General features: G+C 38.8%; 1 protein-coding gene across 5 annotated transcripts in view; it reads left to right on the top strand.

The window, feature by feature from the left end:
- Window positions 1-21,380, top strand: part of SEMA5A (semaphorin 5A) — a 350,426-nt gene that overhangs the window by 98,214 nt on the left and 230,832 nt on the right. For all 5 annotated transcript variants that reach the window (XM_027798610.2, XM_055705236.1, XM_055705237.1 and 2 more), the window contains exon 3: window positions 10,912-11,110. In XM_027798610.2, coding sequence (XP_027654411.1) covers window positions 10,978-11,110 — 133 coding nt within the window. In that variant the 5' untranslated portion in view covers window positions 10,912-10,977. The remainder of the gene's footprint in view (window positions 1-10,911; window positions 11,111-21,380) is intronic.

Genomic DNA, 21,380 nt, shown 5'->3' with positions numbered 1-21,380 from the left:
GGAAGAGTGTCATGTGAATTCGTGGGTCCCCTTTTGAGCACTATTGTCCATAATCATGGGAGATTAATCATGGGGTTAGGAGGAACATTAAACGGTGTTTTCATTTGTGTACTAAATCTTTGTAAGTGTATGGGAAAACTTGCTGATGTAAAAAAAAAAATAACTATCTAAATTGCCATCTTTGCAGTGGTAATGTTAAAGAGCAAGGAAAGTGAGATAGTAGCCTGCTTACCCTAGGCGTTTTGTATAATCAGAGCACAGGCACTGGATGGTTTAGTCTACCTAAACATTGTCTGCAGGATACTCTTTCTGTTGCTTATCCAAGAACTGAAGGAGGAATCCAGAAGCTTGGTGAGATGAGTGGGTGTTTTGTGTGCTTACCCTCATAGAAAAGCTACATATAAATAAATAGGTGGGGAGCAGAGGTGTTCCATAGCGGTAGTGTGGGATGGGAGCTCTGGGCTGCCTCACCCTCTCCCTTTCCTTCGTATCAGTCTGCTAAACTTTTGTATCACTTAAGCTGTTGCTGTAAAGAAAGACTATGTTGGTTATTGATGGGAGAAACAAATCAAAAGCTGGTAATTGGCTCGAGTTGGGAGGATGTCAGAGTCTGAAATGCATTTGCAAATGGGGTACAGGAGTGAGTGGCTTTGACATAGAAAGTGTATTTTCCTCCACTGTATTTTGGCTGTCAAAGCTGTGACCACCATGCGTTTCCTGAAATGTGTTTAATAACCACTGCCCTTTAAAACTGTGCCAAAGAACTGCAGGGCTGAGCCCACCACGAGAAGGATAAATTTGCCTGTATTAACTGAAGCAAGCTGTCACACTAGTAATTTCATGACACGTTGGAGCTTATCCAGCAGTTCTTTTAAGTAGTAACTACTTACATATAATCTTTATTTTGGAAGTTTGCCTAGTATTAATGTGCAGAATATCCAGTGACAGTTTTGTTTTAGCAGTACAATTTTGTCCTTTAGTTTCACATTTAAAGATGTATTGTATTAAGTCCTTATAAAAGCTAAATCCCAAGTACTATCAAGTACTTTTGTACAGTGACATACAAATGGTAAAGAACTATTTTCAGTTGAATATAAATTCTTTTAAAAGCCAGTTGTTGTATTACTGTCTTCCTAGTTTCTTTACACCTGTGTACAAATTTTGGTATGTTTTCCTGTACAGTTTACAAATATAAAAATGTATGTCTGGATGCCTACAGCAGTAATCTGTGATTCGATGATCTTCTCTTTTAATTATTCAACATGTATGACTCTAATCTCTGTATTGCCTCTTCCCAATTTATATAGAATGCAACAGGTAAACTTGTGTTGCTTTCGTATTACCTCTTTTTTACGTGCTTCCATTAACCTTGCCTTCACTCAAAACTACTTTTTATACAACTTCAAGATATATATAAATTTTTCATCCAGCTCTAACCTTCATCTTCTTCATTCTGTCCTCAGCTGATAACTTCTCTCTTCACAGCTAAATTTTTTCCTGTGGTTATTTCGGTGCGTTGTCTGCTGCTGTATTGCATGGATCACCTCCCAGTCCTGAACTACTGCCTTTTGTTCAATCAAGTAGTGTTTTTAAACCTGTGTTTGTGTGGTTTTGTGGTTGTTTTTTTTTTTTTTTTTATAGAGCTCCCAGTACAAGACAGTTTATAATAATGTTAAGGGAAAAGAAAAAGATGACAAAGCACCCTAAGCTAGAGCATTTCCTCTTTCTCTCATCCTGCATTGTACCTGAATTTGGGTATAGGTCACAGTAGAAGGCAAGACATGTGGACAGCTTTCAAAGCATGCGCTTTTGTCATTTAGAATTACTTTTTGTTTCATATATAGTGATGTTTCAGCATGTTGTTAATGCAAATTAATAGTCACATGTTTACTTGTAGTTGTGACTCTGGTTCCACATAGATCCCTAATGCCCAGTGGTGAAATTTCAAAATTCACTTTTTCTGTGAGCCCCTTATTATATAGGGAACAGATGCTTTTTAGCAGAAGATTACAAGAAGTATTTTAACAGTACAGCTAGGGAAGAATAGAGTTTGAAGGCTGTTCAGGAAATGTCATAATTGCAGTAGTTCTCCACTAGACTGAAACACTGTCTCTTTTGTAATTTTTTTTTTTTGTCTACTAAAAAATTTGTAGTTAGTTATGTGAAATCAACATAATTATGTAGCTTAAAACAAAGGAAAAAACAGTGCCATAAACTGAGATTGCATTTGCTAATCAAATATGATGAAAATAATTGTTAAAAATACCTTAATTATCTGGTCATTGTTTTTTTTTATTAATTCCTGTTCAATGAGGTGGACTAGCATACTTCTATTATATTCAGGTTTGATGGGTAAATAAGATTTCTCACAACTAATTTTCATTTACTGAGGTGTAGTGATACATAGTATAGCATCTACATTCAGGGGCAGCATTACTAGGCCTCTGAAAGTATGTTTTGCTTTAAAAATTGTTGTCCATAGCTTTATATGCTATATTTTATCTCTCAAGAACGTGCCAGGGGTATTTGGAAAGCATATTTGTAAGGACCACTAACAGCATTGCTGGATAAATTGAAAGAAACTTCTGAAATACAATTTATGTCATGTTTTCTGACAGTTTGTAAGGAAGTCCAGCTCATGAATAAATGATTCTGTTGAAACTGATGTCTTTGCTGACTCAACTATAACCAGGATACAGATATCTTTCCAAACTGTAGGGGATCCTACTACATGGGTGAAGGAATATTAAAGAAAAAATGCCATGGACTGGCTATTCTAAATCCTGTTTCTCTTTGCAGTAGCAACTCATGTGCTGTACTACATGCTTTGTAAAAACCTGTGCAATGGATTTTCCTTGTCTTGGAGTCAGGAACATATGTTCACTTTTCACTAGGCTTTATGAAGAACTTGTAAATACAGACTTGTATGGACTGTAGAAGTGAATAAAGTACAGACTACAAATGCCACGCAGTGCAGTTCTTTGCAGAACATGGGAATGAATGTCTGTGCTAGGTCAGAGGCGCATCCAGCCCAGCAGCTGGTCTGTGTCATGAGCAAACAGCACATGTCTCAGAGAAGAGGGTAAGACCCCAACAAGCAGCTAGTGGGAATTTTCGTGAATACAGTTGCTGTATCAGGCTCAGGAAGTTCCTGAATTTCACATTACAAAACAGGAGTGTCTAGGTATTTCATAATCATCAGTAGATCATTTTTCTGAGCATCTGCTCAATCCCATTTTGAAGATATGTAGTTTTTTAAAATCAACAGGATCCTGTTAAGGACTGTCTACTGAACTGCTATTACTCACAACACCTGTGAGTATATTTTTACTACAGAACAGCTTGTGTTTTATGCCATGTTGATGGTATTTGCCATCTTGTGGAGCCCAAGAAAATGTGTTTGGTTTGCCAATAATAGTACCGACTGGAAAAGGAGCAGGCAAGTGTGGTACAGAGAGCAACAAGATGATGAAATGCAGGGATGTGTCTGCAGATAGTTCTTCCCTTTGTTTCCTTTCCCTGCACGAGCTGAAACTTCTGCCCTCTCCTGGCTCATTTCCTCTCACTTCACGCCTTTCCTCTGGCTGTTAAACTTCCTCTGGTTTTCTTTCCAACTTTCTTCACTTTGCAGGCATTTATTTATAAACAGTCGTTATCATTTTGTTTTTCCATTAAAATTATTTGGAAAGTAAAAATTGTGCTGGCTTTGTAGTCAGTCTGAGGAGGAGAATCCCTCCCTTTGTCACCTCAGACTGACTTCTGACGACCAGAATGAGGATTGCAGTTCAGTGGACCTCCCAAGCAATGCATGGGTAAGATGATCTGGATGGCTGGACCAGGAGACTAGCTGTGAGGGGAGGGAAACCAGAGGTGGGAATCTGCGGCTTGGGAGGATATCAAAAAGGCCAAGGAGCTAAGGGATAGCTAAGAGGAAAAGGGGTTTGAAAAAAAGCTGAGATTTGGTGGAACTTGGACTTAGGCTACACTGATGTGACTACTTTTATTCTTAACTCTTGGCTGCTTGTGGTGGTGCTTGGCTGGTGCTTGCTCAAGGGAGCTGTGATCTGCTGGTGCTATGCCCCCACCGATCAGGCAGACATGCCCATGATGTGATAAACGAGATCTGAGGCATTATTACGAACTTCTTGCTTCACTCAGGCTGGTGTCGTTGAAGCAGTGCTTCCTTAGTGGAAATCACAAGTATCGCAGCTCTTTGGGTAGCACTGGAGAACTAGCTTTGATGACAGATTCTTCTTTTATGAGTTGTCACCATCAGCTACAGATATTAGCGGACTTTTCAGAGAATGTCACTATGAATTCAAGGATTGATTTTTGACTGCATTTAGTCAACGACAGCTGATGGGTGACTGCCTCTTGCAGATCTTAATATTCATGCCACTGCAGAAATGAATGGCAATATTAAAAAAAAAAAAAAAGTTGAAGGAGCTCGGTAATCAGTTTATTAATTGAAACTGACTCTCACTTTATGAGAATACAAATTAGAAAGTGCCACTCTGCCGCATAGCAAGCAGTCTGCATTGCTGGGTCCAGCAATGAGACATGATGGTGTATGGCTGGATTATTTCACTGAAGAAGCTCTATAGCCTCCAGTCTCATCTTGATATTTAATGAGGTGGTGTTTGAGTTATTGCTCTAATCGGATTGTGTATCTGAGTGATACACAAATACAAATAGTTTTTCTAAAACTATACTGAGTAAGGGATGTATTTCAAAGGAACTATATTATAGAACAAGTACACCTTTTATTTATGCATTTGACAGGGGAACAGGGTTAATCACTACAGTAAAAACAACTGGTTGATTTGGTTTTTTTGGAAACAGGATTTAAATGAGTTTTGATATTTGTTCACCTTGTGTCTATATATTGTGTGCATAGGGAGGGAAGGGATGCTACACAGAGGGACCCTGACAGGCTTGAGAGGTGGACCCATGCAAACCTCATGAGGTTCAGCAAGGCCAGGTGCAACGTCCTGCATGTGAGTTGGGGCAGTCCCAAGCACCAATACAGGCTGGGCAGAGAATGGACTGAGACCAGCTCTGCTGAGTAGGGCTTGGGGGTGTTGGTGGACAAGAAACTCAGCATGGCCCAGCAATGTGCGCTTGCTGCCCAGAAAGCCAACCAAATCCTGGGCTGCATCAGAAGGAGCATGATGGGCAGGTCTCACAAGGGTGGACCTCTACTCCGCTTTTGTGAGACCCCACCTGGAATATTGTATTTGGCTCTGAAGCCTCCAACATAAGAAGGGCATGGACCTGTTGGAGCAAGTCTAGAGAAGGGCCACCAGCTAGAGAGGGCTGGAGCAACTCGCCATTGAAGACAGGCTGAGAGAGCTGGGGTTGTTCAGCCTGGAGAAAAGAAGGTTCTAGGGAGATGTCATAGCAGCCTTCCAGTACCTAACAGGAGCCTACAAGAAAGATGAAGGGGGACTTTCTACAAGGGCATGTAGTGACAGGACAAGGGACAATGGCTTTAAACTGAAAGAGAACAGATTTAGGTTAGATATTAGAAAGAAATTCTTTACTGTGAGGTTGGCAAGACACAGGAACAGGTCGGCCAGAGAAGCTGTGGATGCCCCATCCCTGGAAGTGTTCAAGGCCAGATTGGATGGAGCTTTGAGTGACCTGGTCTAGTGGAAGGTGTCCCTGCCCATGGCAGGGGGTTTGGAACTAGATTATCTTTAAGACCGCTTCCAACCCAAACCATTCTATGATTCTCTGATTATTAGGAGAAGGGTAACTAAAAAGAATCACAGTTCATTTGTGAAAAACTGAAATGTGCATGTCTTTTACACTCAATATTCACGTTTTTCACTAGAGGAGAGGGGAACACTGTTATTTTAGACTAATGCAGCCCTCTTGATGCCTTCCCCCATCCCCTTTTCCTTCAGGGCTCCCTGGCTTTTCACTAGCCGTGTTGCAAGGACTGAGAATTGAGAGTGTACACACTGCCTGAGAATTCAGTTAGATTTTTTGGTAGATGTGATGACAGCGTCTTTTTTATGTATTTCTTTCTCTAACAATCTTCCTCTGAAATGATGTCTATGAATTTGAGGAGCTTGGCTTTTAAAAAAAAGCCATTACAGAAAAAGGCACTGAGCTACATCATAGGGGTGTTCATGTATTCCCATTTTATGACCATATGGCTGCTGGTACCCTCTTTCCCAATTTGTCCATATGCTTACTAGCAATACACAACAGTGTGGAGTTTTTTTTGCTGAGGGGGAAACAGCAGTTCTACCTGTCTGCTCATCACTTGCAGCAGCAAGCAAATGTCCTGTTCTTTTAATAAATTGTAAAAAGGTGCCAATAGCAGTACAATAGATAAACTAGGTATTATTAATAAAATTAACATGAGCAAAGATGAAATACTTATTACTATTTGAAGTATGTACAATAGCAATATGAAACAATATTTCTTTGGACTCATAATTCTCTTCTAATGAACTCATACAATGTACAGTCTGTTTCATTAGACAAGTACTTTTTTTGAGGCTCATGCTTGTGCACAAAGGTGCATGTTATCTGAAGTAGTTAGCATGAGTAAATTTTTATCAAACTCTTACTGTTTTGCAAACCAAGAAGTGGAGCTAAGTGCCTGTGGAAGTGAAGTGAGTCTCACACAGCAAATTACATGAGCGGTGTCTGTGAGAGTAGACACTGGTGTGCATGTAAGGAAATCCCAGACCTGCTTGTGGATGCATGTATCCAGAATCAGTACTGAAACTGGCATCTTTTAACCATGCCAAATTCTGCTGTTTCTGTACTCATATTGACAGAAGTTCACTTAATCATTCACTGGAAGTGCAGTTAAACTGACACTTAGAAAATCAGCAAAGATAATTATTTAAAAGCATCTTTGCTGATGGACAGCTGCAGTTAGTATGGCAACTCTTTTTATACAGCAGCTTATTTTAGTCAAAGTATTTTAATCAAAGGAAATGTAGTTTACAATTCAGAGGTAAATTGTACTTCCAGCATGATGTGTTTTAACTGATCTAGAAATATTGACATCCTGATTATTTAATTTTAAATACATGACTTCAGTGCCTGGAGGGAATAGTCTCTAAATGAATCTGCTTGGACCTGGCAGTAGCAGTTACATGCCTTGCATGCTTAGCTGTTCTCACTTTTCCTCTTTAGCAGTAGTTATCTTTTTGTTGGCTCAGCTAAAATAGAAAATCTTGAATTGCCTCTTTTTTTTTTTTTTTTTCTCCCCCTGTCTCATCAAATACTGTTGATGGAGAAATGTTTGTAAAAAATAATACATTTACCTAGTGGGCCTCTATCATCTTTATATTTCTTCTAGGCAAGCTAGATTAAAAAAAAGTGAAGGAGGGAGAGAATAAGTGAACAAGACCCTTTACATGTACAAATAAAATAATGTAATGATATATAGTACATTTTATAATTCTACTTTTTTTCTGTTTGCATCCTCAGATTGTTTTACAGACTTGTAAAATGCAATTTGTCAGAAGTCTGATTAAAGATCTGTGATAGAAAAACCATATGAATAATACAGGTATATGTGCTGGTTCCCGAATGCATAGCAATAGTTAAAAACACAATCAGTGTCACTATTATGGATATATTTTGAAGAGTTTTGACTTGCCCATTATATTTCATTTCTCATTTCATTGAGAGAGATTTTCACATGGGAATTTTACAGAAATCAAGGAAATTAGCCTAACCTTTTCATTTTTAGTGTTCTCTTGGCTTTTGTGTCTTATACTCCAGGCTAACTATCACATCTTGGCACAATAGTTGCACTTTCAGTAAGGAAAAGGGCCTAATTCAGGAAAGACTCCTGTGCCTGCTTCGAGACTTATGACTCTCAGTTGCAGTGTTTCAGAGCTGCATGGGTACGGAGTTCAGGTGCTGTTTCCACAGGCTCACTCTTACCGCTGGTATCTCAGCCAGAGGTGGAACTTGTGTGGCAGTCCTTACTCAAGGAGAGAGAAAACTAACGCCTGCAAATTCTGTGGAAAGGGATTTGGTATTGAAGGCTTTTCTAAGGTGTCTGTTCATCTGTTCATATGCTGTGGGTACATGTGGAAGGTGTGTGTTTTGTGTCGTTCTTCATCTCTCCTTCAAAGTCTAACCTTGTCTTTGGATAATATGACTGAGAGAGAGGAGTGTTTACTGCCTCCATTTTTACCATGTGAGGTGCATGCGGTGAGAGGAGGAGTTCAGCTACACAGCAAAAAAAATATTTGGCCCCAAAATTCTCCCACAGCATGACTAGACATGTAAACAACTATGCCAGAGACCAGCTATGGCATGTAAAGTAGCCTGTCTTTCTAGAGGATGCTATTTAGATTTAGAGGCTGAGGAAAGGTATTGTTGTGAAGGAATCTTTGCTTCTGATACTGAGTTCTGCACACAGGAGATAGGTGCAGAGAAATCCTCTTGATAACTGCAGGATAGAAGACATCAGACCTGTCAATATTTACATCTTACTACTAATGTATACTAGGATTAGTCCCATGAAAGCCAGTGTTCTTTCTGTAATGGAAACCATGGCATCCATCAATATGTACAGTTTTAGTATCTGTGTGAAGAGTACTGGTCCTTTCTTTCTGGATAAACAGGATTCTTTTTTTGTTGTGTCCTGGGTAGAGCTGTTTTTTGAAGCTTGGCTGGATTATAGCAGACTAGTTATATAAAGACTGTGGGGCTTCATTTATAGCCAGGAGACAGAGAAGGCTGAGCTTCCGGTGCAAATGTTTCATTTTATTCTTGTTTAATATCTGTCCATTATATTCTTACCTTTATGGGTATTTCCGAGACTTTGCAAAGTAAAAGAAATAAAGTTTGTGTTTCTTTAATGTGAAAGTACCATATTCCTAGGTGTTAGAATACTTGCTTCTGTACTGTGCACAAGAAAAGCAGCTATTGAGAATCTGTGATGTGGTGGTATCTGTCCCTCATTTTGCTTACTAAATAGGCATACGTAATCTTACAGAAACCTGAATTATAACTAGTTGTTATTAATGTACTTATATGATCTGTAAGTTAGTAATATCCATTAGCTATGATATAACCCACGTGAACTTGTTGAATTTGGATAAGAATAGTGAATAATGCTCAAAATTTCACCCTTGCAGAGAATGAACTATCAAAACACTGGAACAGGTGCTTTATGCCCCATATATGTGAGTGCACAGAATTTCTATGAGTAGATACTGTTTGCTGTGATCCACAAGCAATTTATAGGGACAGATTCCTATGGGTATATGATATCATAAAGTATACTACTTAGAAAGGTAGGAATATGAATTTAACAGCCTAGAAGCTTCCCCCACTCCGGCCTTCTTTTTTCTGAAACATAAGTGAATTTAGCAAAGAGGCTAAATTAACTATTAAATGTATATACCACTCAGATGTATTATGTCTTTGATCTATTTATTTTAGTTTAAATTAATGAGGATAAGATGTGTCCAGGTCTTAGCTGGAAGCTTCTAAAGGCAGCAAAATAAACTGGAAGAGAAAAGCAGTTCATCTTATGATGCTGGTGCTACAGTTATGTTATGAAGCAGTGTTTGCTACCCGTTCTGCTTTCTGAGTCTAGCTTTTAAAACAAACTGGTCTTACTGTGAAGTATCTTTTAATTAACAGGCCTTTATTTCATGTGTTTAGGTTATTTATTTTACATGAATGGAAAGTTTCCAACATATTAAACAGCACAATGCAGTTCAGTGAGATCAAATGTATTAGAAGTCAATATTGGTGATTATTTTTTCCTGAATTGCTCCATTATTAATCAGAATGACATTTCTGCCATCATGGAGTTGCCTCAAATCTCCCATCCCCTGCCCCCTCAAAAGGCAGTGATGTCTTATAACTGTGTGCTATCAGCAAACCAGCTTGTGGGAGTCAGTAAAGCTGCTAGTGGTGAAAGTTTCGTGGGTCACCACGTTAGGTTGTTACTGATTGGAATGTTTGTTATAATAAAGCTAAAGGAATTGGGTTGGATCTAAAATATTAACACTGTGAATAATCTGTTGCTTTTAAAATAAGTGTCTGGTTATTGGATGTTTCAAAAAATCAGGGATTTGAAACTTGAACTTTAGTGTGATACTGAATGAAAAACATTAAGTCATTGCTTGGTGCCTAGATTTTAGTGACAAGGGGTCTTTAGCTTTAGAATCTGCAACACGCAACCTTGCCATCAGTCTTAGCAAACAGATTGGGATTAAGCCAGTGTCAGAACCAGTAAACCTCCATCCTGTATAGCAAAAGTATTGTTGTCAGAGCATTGAATCATAGGATCATTTATGTTGGAAAAGACCTTTCAGATCAAGTCCAACCATTAACCCAGGACTGCCAAGTCCATCACTAAACCTTGAGGTGAACCTTGTCCTACCACTTTCTGTGCTGTGCTATACAGATTCTATGGAGATGCAAAAAATACATGCTCTAGGGCTATTGTCTGTCAAAAGTCAGTAATGTGAGAGAAATTTCTTTCCTGCCTTACACTTGAAAGGAATCAAAGCACTCTTTCCTTTGTGAGGAAGGCAGAGCAAAGGGCAGTGGATCCAAGTGAACATGGAAGGTAGATTTACCTACATTTGCTCTATCTAAAAATAAAAATAATGTTTCAGAACATTATTTTCCTCACACACATGACAAAATGAAATGTAAAAGTAGAAGGGGGGCAGGGTGAATAAGTTTTTGAATCCTGCTGGGTGATAAAAGAAATCGGTATTCCTAAATTGTATAACTGATGAGTTTATGCATTAGAGAAGCAGCTGAAGACATACTTTCGAGGAGTCAAATACTACACAGTCAGAAAACAATGTTGTTTTGTTTAAACATCAAGAATTATCTAACTTTTTCTGTGGCTGCCTCTTGTGCTTGAGTAAATTTCTTTGAATTCTCTGAATTCTCCAGGTGCTCTTCCCACATGAATTCAAGAAGAGTAGCCAGTTAAAAGAAGTGACTGCTGTGGGAGACAGCATGACCACCATGAAAGGAAGCTGCCTCCTTGCACTGTTGTTGGCAGGACTTGGGGTATTAGGAATACTGGAGCCAAGGACCACAGAAGATATCCACTGCCACAGAGCTGAGCACCCAGTTATTGCATACAAAGGTAAGGGGTAAGCCAAAATTTTTTTTTCCAGAACTAGGCTAAGGTAATCTCGAAAATGGAAATCTCTGGTTTTAATGTATAATGGTATGGGGGTGGGGGTTGGGGAGTGCATTCAGTGCTGTTATATAGTAACCTGGACTGTGTTCCATACAAATTAAATACGATCAGGCTTGCAGTTTGTTCACAATTTGGTGCTGAATGTGTCATTTAAAGGTGGATGGTTCATTTTCCTCTGTGATTAAAACCAGCCCGTACTGTTGCATAGGGTTGTTCCTTTCCAGGTGCAGAACTATCCATGTGTGCACTTAATTTCATGAGGTTGCTCTTGGCCCATTCCTCCAGCCCATCTAGGTTCTTCTGGATGGCAGCCCTGCCCTCAAGTTTATCAACTGCTTCTCTGCTTTTGGTGTTATCTGCAAACTTTACAGGCTGTACTGTGTTACCTCCCCTTCATTGCAGATTAAGATGTTAATCAGGATGGGTCCCAGGGTTTATCCTGGGATAATTCTGCTTGTTACTGGCTTCATGGTGGAGTAAAGTGTGTTAAACATTTACTCTCTGGGCTTGATCATCCAACCGGCTTTTTACCCATCTGGTTGTCCACATGAGGAAACATAGACTATAACATCCTAATTTACAGTGAGATGGTGTTGAAAGCCTTGAGATAAATGACATCCCCTGCTCTCACCTCATCATAAAAGCTAGTAATTTTATTACAGAAGGCAATTGGCTTGGTCAGGAATGATTTACCTTTGGCAAATTCGTGCTGACTGTTCTCAGTCACCTTCTTTTCCTCTGTATGTCCAGAAAAGTGCATTCCAGGAGGACAACGCCATAACTTTCCCAGGAACTTTAGTGAGATTGACTGGTCTGTAGTTGCTACATTTGTTTTCCTGCAGTTACTGAGGACCTTCCTTCATCTCTGTGACTTCTCAGAGATGAAGAGCGGGCAGTTATCTTGGTGTCCGTGGATGTAACTTCTCTGATCCCATGGATTTGTATAGGTTGAGATCTTGCAAGTCATCCCTGACTCAGGATGCATCTACTGCTGGTGGTTCTTGGAACTATTCACTAAATACCAGATGCCTTTGAGACCTTATTGGTGAAGACTGAAACAAAGGAGGTATTGAGTCCTTCAGTGTCATCTGTGTCTGCTGGCACTAGATCACCTGCCCAATTCAGCAACAGGATTGGGTTTTCCTGGTTAAACTTTCATTACTACTGTAGCAGTAGAAGCTGCTTCTGTTACCCTTGACATTCCATGCAAGTCTTAACTCCCACTGAACTTTGTTTAACCTAACACAATCCTTGCACCGCATGTGGTGTTTCTAAATTCCTCCTTGGTCACCTTGTCCCTGCTTACACCTCAAAAAACCTTTTTGCATTGGAGCTCCACCATGAGTTCCTTGCTTCACCAAGCCAGTGTCTTCATACATGTGGCTGTCATCTTGAATATTGGGATGGACCGCTGAGGAACAGTTGCAACAAAGTGAAGAACACTTGGATGACGTTATCTGTAAAAATCTGAGGCATTAAATAACTTACCTAATTCTTTTATTTATTTGAATTGAGATTTTTCTATTAGTGTTGCAACTTAGAATGAGTTCCAAATAGTTCGTAGCTATGAAGATGTAGAGATTAAGATGTATTATGTTGCATATTGCATTCTTCCTGTGTTTCTAGGAAAGCACATGTGCAATTTTTCTTTGTTCCAATGAATTAGGATTTATTGGAATTTAATTGAATAAAGAATTTTTTTGATCCTTTTCATAAAGTTAGAGAAAATAATGTTGTGGGTTTCTACAGAAAGTATTTTTGTTCTGGCATTTTAATGGTTTAATAAGAGTAATAGTACCAGCTGTCCCTTTCTCCAATACATTGGAGAGTGAACTAAAGTGGTTACATTCTGTACCTAGGAACAGCAAATGATCAGTCTGTTGTGAAGGAGGGACCTTTATTTATCATTTATTGATGGACTAAAAAAGATTTATTCTGATGAAATGTCTTTTTTTCTTAGCATTCATGTTGCGTTTATAATTTAGTTAAAAATGTTATTTTTATCATAACGCATATATACAATGTTGTAAATTAAAGTAACACAGTTAATCTTGCCACTTGACGGCTTAATTTCACAAACTAAGGGATCGCTGCATGACTGCATGTACTTTTTTTTTTTTTTGACATATGCAATGGTAAAAGCAAACCGTTGACACTCATTACCAGACCCACGTGCTAAAAGTTAAAAATCTGTTGGTTTATGAATCTGATTCAGCCAACCTTTAGGGGAGTAGTTTGAATTTAGCTTGATCCTGTCTTTCGGACTGTTATTGTTCTGTCATATTTAATTTCTACTGCTGTCCTTCCAGTTCTAAGTTACTATGCCAAGGCTTTTTGGGGACAGAGACCTTCTCTGTCATCTTGTTTCATCTGCATCTTTTGATGTAGTCAAAGATAGTGTCACAGTTAGAGTTTACTGAACAAAACAGATTCCTTTTTGCTATAAATATATGTGAGAAATAAAGCATTTATTGTCAGATTGTTAATATGAGATTTAGTAAGATTTTCAATGCCGGGCTCCCTCTTGACCTTTGTGGTAAAAATACCATTGATCAGTACATATCTGTGACATACCTTAACTTTTATGAACTGACATATTTTTTAAAATTTTCCTTCACTTAAAAATATTCTGGTAAGCTGTAGTTGATACCACAATAATCTGTCAGGAATCATCAGGAAATCTTATAAAGTACATATAGAAACATTTGAAACATATTTGCAATGCAGTATATGGTGTGTGATAGCCAGGTAACGTAACTGGTGTGGGCCCACAGTGGTTGACTTCTATGTAGAACAAGGGAAAACACAAGATATGAGGTCAAAGGAAAAGATGACTGAGAGGTTTGTCTTTGAAACCTGTATGTTAGAAATAGGCTACTTGGGGTATCAAGGTGTAAAAAAAAAAAAAAAAAAAAAAAAAAAAAAAAAAAGGAGATGCTTGTGAGAAGAGCTACTCTGTCAATGAATCCTGCAATAGGAGTTGGCAGGATTCAACCAGCCCTCTTTGCAATTTCTGTATTCTTCCTGTGGCATTTACTGACTTCACGAATGCTTATAGGAAAATGCCTTCTGTATCTATTGACATTATTAGTGCTGCTGGACAAACACTGAGTCCTGGAGTGAACTGAATTCTTAACAGCTTTGAAACTTTTAGTTTGAATGCTGCATTAATACCCTATTCTGTAAAGTCATCTTATAATAATAATAGATCCACGAGAGCTAAAGGCTGTGTGGGACACTGAACATAAACCAAGCCTGAATGGCATTGAGTAGTAGGTACTTTAAAGCTTGTAAACTCTGTAAACTAACTTTACAGAGACATCAACTCTTTTGTTTTATTTATAACTGACTAAAGCCTTTTTTTGTAGTTTCTGCTATGCCAAAATAGCAATGTACTTACTTGATTTGTCTTCCATTGAGAGGCATGGTAGACTGAGTATAAACTATTAAATAAAACAAATGGAGTGAGAGTTTGGTGTAGCGTATGGATGAACATCTGCAAAAAAACTAATAAAAAGTAAAAGTAGTCCCCAGGAGTTGTCACGGTGAAATATGGAAAGGGAGTGTATCTCCTGAAAGAGCTTGCTTACTTTCCCGCTGCCCATCAAAAACTGCTCACTTAGGTGATGATCCTGTCAAGCTACCTTTTGTAGAGAGGCATATACTATTTCTGTAGCTGATTTTCTGAGCTAAATAGTTTTATCTGAAAGACCGTGATATATCTCCTGATATCAAACAACAAGAATTTTACCTGCTAGTTGAGAACTTTTACTCAAGTACTTTGTTTGCCAGTGGAAGAGGAAAGAGAAGTTGCAGAAGCAGGGAGGATACATGCACTTTCAAAGGATCTTTGACATGGATCTAAAAAAAAGGATCTAAAAATCTCTTTTGTTTTAGATCTCTTATACACAGTAGTAATAATCACATTGTAAATTGTTTATCTGCATAAATAATATAGGTATGCATAATGCACATTTCTCTTTCCCAGAAAGAGATCTGAAAATGTTTCAGTTCTAAATCTATTGTCATACGTCTTCCTTAGACTGGCATAAGGTACTTTGTGTCTTCTTTGGAAGCTGGAAATGTCCTTTTCTCATTATTTAAAGTTGGTAGAAACTATCACAGAGATCAGATTTATATAAAAGCAGACCTCTTGGTATGGGATCAATTGACAGGATCAGCTGGGTAGCATGCAGTTCAGTGTTCTGTGTGGTGGGACTAGCTGTGATGATGTATAGTCCCTCATTCTAAGTTCCTTTCTCTTCAAGGAGGAGACTGCCTCCAGATGTGCAAAGATGTGCTAGCCTGTTGAAATTCAGGCTTAAAAAAAAAAGTTAAAAAATTAAACAAATCTGTCTGCACATGTAAAGTCTGGTAGAGGTGGTAGAATCAAAAGGTTATAAATCATGCAAGGAAACAAGGTGCAGGTTACAGAATGGACACACAGAGATTCATAGTGTGAGATTATTGGTCTTTGTATTTGTTTCCATACGTTTACAATGTGTAAATAAGTATATTTATGCTGGAAATAAGAAAGAAAAAGGGCTGAAACAAGGTGGTCATTAAAGACACAGCCTTACAGTTTTCATTTTTATTAAATTTTATTTTATCTGGATATGCTTTCATGTGCATGTAGATATGAAATGTTAGCTCTGTAAAAAGTATTAAGGTTTACTGATGGTCAGCTTCTTTGAATATGCTCTCCTTTAATATAGTAAAGCATTGTGTTTAACCTAAATGATTAGAAAAGTCTGTGGAAACCAAATTTCCTTTGGGTAGGAACAGTGAATCATAGGCAAAGTGTGTTTAGAAAAGTAAGATGCCTATGAGAAATAATAACTGTTTATAAAAGTTGAACTATTCTTACACAAAACCCAAAGCAAACCAGTTGAGTAGTATGTTTTCTTAAAATATTTCCATAGGTTTCAAAGCAGTTAGCCACCCGCTTTACAGAACCTCTGTGGTAGCTCTCTGCAGAGCTGATATTTTATTAGATTTAAGAAAAAAAATAAAAAGTGTGAAGGTAGTTACAGTGGCACCTTGTTTCCACCCCCCACATTTGCTGAACTTTGAAACTGTCACATCTCTCAAATCTTGCACATTCATCTGCAGGCAGACCCCATCCATGAGGTAGAGCTGAGGGGGCCATGCTAACTGCTTAGTGGTGTGTGAGTAAGCTGGAAAAAAAATTGACCCAACTCCAATTTCAAGTGTGAAGTTATAAGTATTGACTGTCCTGCAGTTTACCTTATTGATGTTGATGGTACAGCTGAGATCATCTGGTCTGGGGCAAATCTTATTCTTTTTATGCTCCCGTAATCAAAATTTAAGGTTGTGCTGTCCCAACAAAAAAGTACCAGTTGACATAATTTTAGAAGCTGTATTTAGTGATGTTTTAAATACATGCTGTGCTGTAAAGAAGTTATCTGTTGAATAAACACGCTCAAAAATAACGTGCCTCAATCCATAGAAGAAATGAACATAAACCCTTCATTTCTGCTTGAGGTTAACCAGAAAAGAAAAAAGGCACAGTTATTTTTTGATTCCTTGGTTTGGGAATCCTAAGAAATACGTTTTCTTAACCTTGTTGTCTAACCACCACAGAATTCCCTCACTTGATGTTTGTCTAAGTAATACAGACTCAGTAAGTAGCTCTGCTCTTTTTATCATGTGGTTTGTATGTGGAGTGCGTGCACGTAACATCTGCCAAGAGGAAATAACCTGTGGGCTGAATGAAGAAGGATACGTGGTGTGTAAACTTGTTTTTGTTTGGACTCTCTTCTCTTTCCCCTAATTTTGTTACAAGCTACTGTTTAAACTAGTGGTCTGCTAAGTTGCTTAGTCTTTATTGCTTTGTCGTTTTCTTCCCACTGGATTTCAAAAATACACTTTAAAGACCTCCTGCCAGCTTCAGCAATGGGATTGAGGTGTACTGCTTTCCATCCCCTATCTTCTTTTGGGTTTTTCTTTAAATAAAGATGATTCATCAGTGAAGAAAAGTTGATTGCTAGAAATTGCAACTTTGGTTTGTGTAGACGATAGGACTTTGAGATTGCTTGCACTACACTGCCAAGAACCAGCCCCTTGTAAAGAGGAAAAGAATTCCTCCACTGGTTGCATGTTTTTTTGTACCAAATCAGATTTGCCTTTAGTTTTGTATAGGAGACTAAGCACCTGCTGGGAAATGGCAACTGTCAACTGCTTACTGTTAATGGGAAAAATTCTCACTTTGGAGATTGAAGGATACTATCCCCTTACTGTTTCCTTGAGTCACCCAGTATCTTTGGAGTGCATTCCCATGAAAAACAGGGTATGGGAGGGACTGAAGTTTCTAAGCAAAGGACCTGCATGGTGGCTACCCCCTTTTTTTTTTTTTTTAGTTTGATTGTTTTGGCAGAACTGATCATGTTTTAAAGCAAGCATGAATTTACAGTTCTTTTGGCATTCCAACCAAGTGCTGGACCATCATAGAATGTTAATAATTTTAATAATTTTCTGGTAACTGAAAATCAGCAGTGGCTGCAATGGCTAGTAAGCTTCACAGGCATGTCCTATGAACCTTTCCATACTCATTTTCCATGGCTGATTTCTTCCCTATTGCTCTAATGTGGAAGTCTGGAGCATGTGAAATTTCCTGGTTGTTAACGAAGCAGTAGAGTGAGAGAGGCTTCTGCCACATTCCAGTAGTTGTACAAAGCAGGCAGGTGGAATTAAAATCTGGGGTTTTTTTGTTCTTTTTTGTTTTCTTCTTCTTCAAAGGAGATGTATTTTTAATGGAGATGGGCATTTTTACTGAAAGTTTGTAAAACATCTGAACTGGAATATGTTAAACAAACATATTGGCAATCAAGTAATAGAGATCCTAAGCAGCTGAAATTTTATCATCTTCTAGAAGGTTTGGTGTATTTAAAGATTAGAGGAAGCACAATATTGCTTTTATGTTTCTCCCCCACCCCCAACAGTATTTTAATTTTTTTATTAAGATGTTTAAGGTATACTCTGTCCCTTCTTTTGATGGCTGTCAGTGTGACTATTCTGCTGAACGACCCCTTGGAAAGAGCATTAATGAAGCATATCCATTGTTTCTAAATCATCTGGCACCGTTTAATTTAGGTGTTGCTGAAGCTTTAAGTTCTCTATGCATAATCTCCATATGCTGATTCATGTGAATTCGGTTGTTCTCCTTTTCAAAGGACTGCAATGTAACATGTCCAAAGCTAACAAGTGTTGACTGAAGAGGAAAAGTGTGTTTATGGCTTGTTAGCATTGCATGGCTAAAGAACTGAGAGTTGGCCCTTTTTACCTTGCCTTGGTGTAACCCATTTGTGCCCAGCTCTTCATGGAGCTCATGGCTGCAGTCATCACGGCCCAGCAGAATGCAGCTGTCCTCTGTGGAGTGGGGTGGCCCTGCTGGCTCCATCCATGGCAAGGGTGCCACACCACCTGCCTGGCCTCTCGCAGCAGCAGCATGGCTCTGTGTTTCACAAGAAACATCCTTAATTCAGTTCTTGTTGCTTACTTTCCCTGAAGTAACCTAGACTGCTAGATAATGAAAGATGGTGACAACTGCAATTACTGATCCTGGGTAGCTCTGTTTTCATACTTGATAGTGACAAAACTTCTGGAAAGACTCATTCCAGTGGTCTTCCCTTCGAGGTTCTGTGCAGCATTTACATGCACTCACTTGATGGCACCTTCTGCCCTCACTGCCTGTCAGTAAATGTCACCTTCTGCTGAGAAGAATGGGCTGATGCCTACTGCATCAGCTGAGAGATCTGACTCACCCTTGGGCCTTGCCTGGATCTCTGTGATTTCCTGGAATCCTAAAGGTTTGGAGGAAAATTTTTAGATTTTCCTTTTTCCCCTTGATTTCTTGAATAAACTTCCAGAGATACTCATGTTTATTTGACAGAATGGGTGGAAGGAGAGAAGTGCAGTCAGTGCTTCTTCAAAGTGATTTTTTTCACATGCTTTCTTTCCTGCCTCATTTCTGTGGCGCTGCTTGTTTGCTATTGATAAGCTTATAGGATGATGAATAGCAGCTGATTTTGTTTGCGTGGCTGAACATGGTAGATACTTGTTACAAGGCAATTTGTCACATTCAGGTGAGACCATGCTTTGACTTGTCATAAGCTTGTCTTTCCATTTACAGTGCTCACTTCAGGTTTTGTTTTGAAGGTTTTATGGACAAAGAAATGTGGTTCTTCTCTACCATTTCTGAGAATTAAGAGCTCACCATTTTACAACTGCTCTACAGTAAATCGACTAAAGTAGTTGTTAATAATGATGAGTACCTGGAGTTTGACAGTGCCCTTTAGAACAAAAACAATTTCTACAAAGAGGAGTGCTACTCTGTTTGTGGTTTTTCCTTTTATTTTTCTTGCTTGTCACGTTCTTTCTTTGGCTTGGGGGCATCTTTTTGTTTTTTGCAGTGAGGGAGTGGGAAGGGTGGGGAGCATGTTCCACTTTGAAGTCCTGGCTCCAAGCTCTTACCCAAGATGAGTGTCAGGCTTTACCCTGTATGCCCTTTGTGTTATTGTATGACTTGTTTTGTTGGTCATCGTGTTTTATGCAAGAAGTATCTTCAGTAAAGAAAAACATTTTATGAGCCTTAGTTTTGGGCAGAATTGATAGAATCAAGAGATTGTATTATGCTAAATGATGTAAATAAAGAAGTTTACTATGTTCATATGCTACCATAAATAAGAATACATCATTGCACAATGGTCAGCTCTAGAAACAGGGTCTTGCTAACTGAAACATAGATATTTCCCACAAAAAAAGCATGGCATCGTTATAACTGTTTATAGGCATTTGGCTTTATGCTTCTGTTGCTTTCTCTCTCTCTCTCTCTCTCTTCATATATATATTTATATCAGGTTTCTTTACAAAACTCCATGTTGAGATCAAATACAGTTTTCCCATAACCATACAAACACAATTTCCTTCAAAATTCATTCTGTGTCCTGTCACCAAAGCCAGCATGTAACTGTTAAAATGTGAAAGGTTAAGTCCTCTAAAGAGAGGGCATGACTAAGGATGTCAAGTGTGTTACGCAGTCAGCCCGTCCCTCTGCATCACGTTTGGGAAGACAGGCAGCAGCAGCACAAGGGCCAGAGCTGGAACTGGAAGGGGGAGCTGTGCTCACTGGGAAGAGCATGTGGGCTCTGTGCTGGTTGAGGTGTGAAGTTTACTAGTTTTTGACTGGCTGAGCTTCCCCAGGGCAAAATAAATCTTTCACCATTGTGGGGAAAGGCACATGCAGCAAGTAGTGTTTCCACACATCAAAACACAGCTGAGCTTCATGACATAGTTTTCAAAGCTCAGAAGAAGTCCTTATTAGAGTGCTCATCTCTGCCTATCCTGCTGAATGAGTCCCTACACTGAAGTGTGGATCAGCTAACCTACAAGGTGATTTGCAGTGTAAAATGAGTGAAAGTCTTGGTTCATCCTCCTTCATTCACTGATGTTTTTTCTTTCTCCTCAGAATTTTCACACCCTTCTTCCAATTTGATTTTGGATCTCTCATGTTGATTAGCTTTCTGTACTCTTTCCTCTCTCTTTTCTGCTCTTAAATTGTATGTTTCAAGTGTAGACCATTCCATATTTCTAGAGTTTGGATTGAGACTTAATATTAAGACTTGATTGATAACACCACTGCTGTCTACAGCAGACTCCTTATACCTTTTTTTTCTGGCCTGTCTTGAACTAGCAACTGACACAAGAAGGATATTAAAACAGAAGGAACATAAGTCTGGTGCAGGATAATAATTCTTGTGTGTTTCCTGAGGTTTTCTCTCCCGCTTTGTCTTCTCCCCAGTGTGTTCCCATCATTCTTCTGGTCTTTCCCTCTATGGCCTCTAAATCTTACATAACAGTCTTGCCATACATACGCTGTCCTCCAGGCTTCCCTCTCTCTTAAAGCATGTGAGCATTTGCTCCTGAGAACAATAAGAAACTTACTGTTTTCTCATTATGGTACTGTAGGTCCAGAACAATCCCTGAATTTTTTTTTAAACTCTCTGGGTCTTTGCTTCAGCACTTTTCATTAGCACTGCACTATGTTTTAATGTTGTATGTATACTTTATTGTGCCTCCTTAGCTGAACATTATCCGGTCTCTAGAGGGTTGGACTAGATGACCTTTAAATGTCCCTTCCAACCCAAACTATTCTATGATTCTACTTTAATTTGTTTCTAATCTGATGACAGGC

The sequence above is a fragment of the Falco cherrug genome, chromosome 3 (assembly GCF_023634085.1).
Source record: "Falco cherrug isolate bFalChe1 chromosome 3, bFalChe1.pri, whole genome shotgun sequence".
Taxonomy (NCBI): domain Eukaryota; kingdom Metazoa; phylum Chordata; class Aves; order Falconiformes; family Falconidae; genus Falco; species Falco cherrug.
Note: the sequence above shows the minus strand (reverse complement) of the source record. Positions and strands in the feature narration are given on the sequence as shown.